This window comes from Lissotriton helveticus, chromosome 1_1 (genome assembly GCF_964261635.1).
Source record: "Lissotriton helveticus chromosome 1_1, aLisHel1.1, whole genome shotgun sequence".
Classification (NCBI taxonomy): domain Eukaryota; kingdom Metazoa; phylum Chordata; class Amphibia; order Caudata; family Salamandridae; genus Lissotriton; species Lissotriton helveticus.
Genome location: NC_136057.1, coordinates 1,364,725,980 through 1,364,728,626, shown reverse-complemented (window position 1 = coordinate 1,364,728,626; position 2,647 = coordinate 1,364,725,980). Strand labels below are relative to the sequence as shown.

At 53.0% G+C, this 2,647-nt stretch overlaps 1 protein-coding gene across 1 annotated transcript; it reads left to right on the top strand.

Annotated features, from left to right (window-relative positions):
* The first annotated feature begins 554 nt into the window (after positions 1-554).
* On the top strand, positions 555-2,377 carry LOC144772972 (t-SNARE domain-containing protein 1-like). The gene is made up of 2 exons (XM_078657694.1): positions 555-1,076; positions 1,357-2,377. Exons 1-2 carry the CDS (start codon positions 650-652, stop codon positions 1,524-1,526), a joined length of 597 nt encoding a protein of 198 aa, XP_078513820.1. The 5' UTR covers positions 555-649; the 3' UTR covers positions 1,527-2,377.
* Positions 2,378-2,647: the final 270 nt, after the last annotated feature.

Genomic DNA, 2,647 nt, shown 5'->3' with positions numbered 1-2,647 from the left:
CTCAACGATAAACAATCCCACTCCACATAATTCCAGTACATTCAATACCACATAATTACTATCCCATACTTCCACTGCACACCATGCCACATAATTCCAGTACACAAATCCACTCCACAGCACACTATTCCACCCCACACAATTCCTTAACTAAGAATTCCAATCCAACCCACATAATTCCACTTCACACCACATGCATGCACTCTACTCCATAACACATGGGTAAAAGACATTCAGCCAGATTCATCAATGTCAAAATCTGCGATTCCTAAATTGCGAGAAAAAGCGAATCGCAATTAAGAAATCGCAGAATGGCATTCATGAATATTTGCGAGAAAAAAAGCGAATTGCAATCGGCCGCAATCGCCGATTGCGAGTCCCCGAAAATCGGTAAATATTCGCATAATCGGCCGATATCCGTGTTGAAATTGCGATCTCGCAATTACCGAAATCGCAAATTGCGATCTCGCTAACTGCGAGATCGCAAAAATGGGAAGTCGCATCCTGAGCACAGTGATGACATCACAACCAGGAAGTCGGCAGGTTCCACCCTCATTCAGCAGTGAGAGCCTGAACTGGAAGCAGCATTATCAGAGCTCCCCTCCAGTGTGCCTACAGGAGTAAACCAGGAGACGCCCCAGTGGAAAGCATGTCACAGGAAGCTGCAGGTGGATCTTCCAGTGGGAGAAAGAGGAAAATAAAATTTTCTGAGCAAGGGCTCGAATTTTTGATTGAAGGAGTCTGCAAGGACCACAATCGGCTCTTCGGTAAAGACTCCGGAAGGGTGGCCGAGGCCGATAAAAGGCGGATAGGGTTGCGCATCCGCGCAAAAGTAAACTCTGTGGGGGTGACCCAGCGCTCCGTGGACGAGATAAAAAAACGCTGGTATGACCTCAGAGGGCGGTCAAAGGAGAAGATTGCGGAGAGGCTGGGGGAGCGTGTGGCGACAGGTGGAGGGGAGCCCACTGTCCCACCGAACACACCACTGGAGGACCGAGTGGAGGACACCATAAATCCGCAGGCATGCGTGGGTGTGACCCAGCTGGACTCCTCCGGACCCACCCAAGACACACCAGGTAAGTGCCATGCGACTGCGACCCCCTGTCCCCTAACAATGTCCATGACTCCAGAGCATCCCATATCAAACCCCAGTCATGCAGCCAAAGCACACCAATAAAGCGCTATTGCATTGTGGGACATGTAGTCTGACCACAATTACCATCTTGCCCCATTAAGCCAGACATGTTTAGTGAGAGTCAATCCTGCAGCGAGTCAGGGAATGGTAGTCTGCATGCATGTAGGAAGCCTAAATGTGTAAGAAACATGTCACTAATCAACGTCCACTTTACATCACAGGTGGCGCAGAAGTCCCCAGCACAGACAGCGATGCCCTGGTAATTGAGGACATCACGGAGGAAACAGAGGGAGACACACATCTATCCCCACAGCCCGGACCATCAGGGCAAGCTGCCGCACCAGCGGTCATTACACCACCTGCCCCTGTGGCCAGTGCCACCCCTGTGTGACCAGGCGCTGCAGTACCACTGTGCGTCACACAACCACCAGTGGGGCATGCAACACCAGCAGCAGTTTGCCAACCAACCTGCCGCCCTGCGTCTGTGAGGAGCCAGTCAAGCGGACTGGTGAGGGAGCAGCGCACTAACAATCCCCGCGCTGGCAGGGGACAAAACGTGGGACCAGGTGGGCTCTCCATTGAGCGCCGTATGCTACATGTGCATCAAGCCCAGGCCCGTCATCTTGCGGCTATCCACCTCCAACTGAACAAGACCGCCCAAAATGTAGCACAAATGTCAGACCGCATGGAGAGGATGACAGCTGCTATGGAGGCCAACACACAGGCCATGTCCAGCCAGCGGGATCTCAACCGCCGCAGACACCGCCAGCTGCTGACCCACCTGTCAGCATACACGCGGTCCAACTATATAATTGGGAACGCGACCTCCCAGCTCTCGCGACGCTCCTTGGCCATGCAGGTCCAAATGGTCCAGTGCTGCCAGGACGTCGCGAGAGCTCTGGAGCATGTGTCAACAGCAGTGCAGGGCATGCAGGCTACCGACCATGGGCAGGCGGGGGGAGCTGACGATACTAGTGAGGCTACATCCAGCCATAGCAGCCAGTCCGTTCCACCGGTGGTAGCACCCCGCCGCAGCAGCAGGCCCTCTGCTGCCTCACGGAGGTTGGGAGCATCTGCCCGGAGGCGGCATTGAACAATAGAACATTTACATGAGGGGCCATGCTGCTGCTACAAGCATGCCCTCCTGAAGAACAGACATATGACGCAATATGTCATTCATGTACCAGTTTGCAGAATGCCCAGTTTATTGTGCTGTAACAATTACAAATATTCTGACTAACTTAATCTGAATCATGACATTATTAATGTTGTCATGCATGAGTTAAGTAATGGGTGTGGGGAGTGGGTGCACTAGAAATAGTTCATGCAGATTTGGTTGCGGCGCCTGTGTCCTTCTGCAGGATTCTCACCGCGTGCGTGACGCACATGTGCAGGTGGTCGGTTGTCCCCTTCCGACTCACTGCCAGAGATGTCTACAGGTATCCTGCGCTTGGTAGCAATGTTGTGGAGGATTGCACACACGGCCACGATGCGGCAGCAGACCTCTGGCTC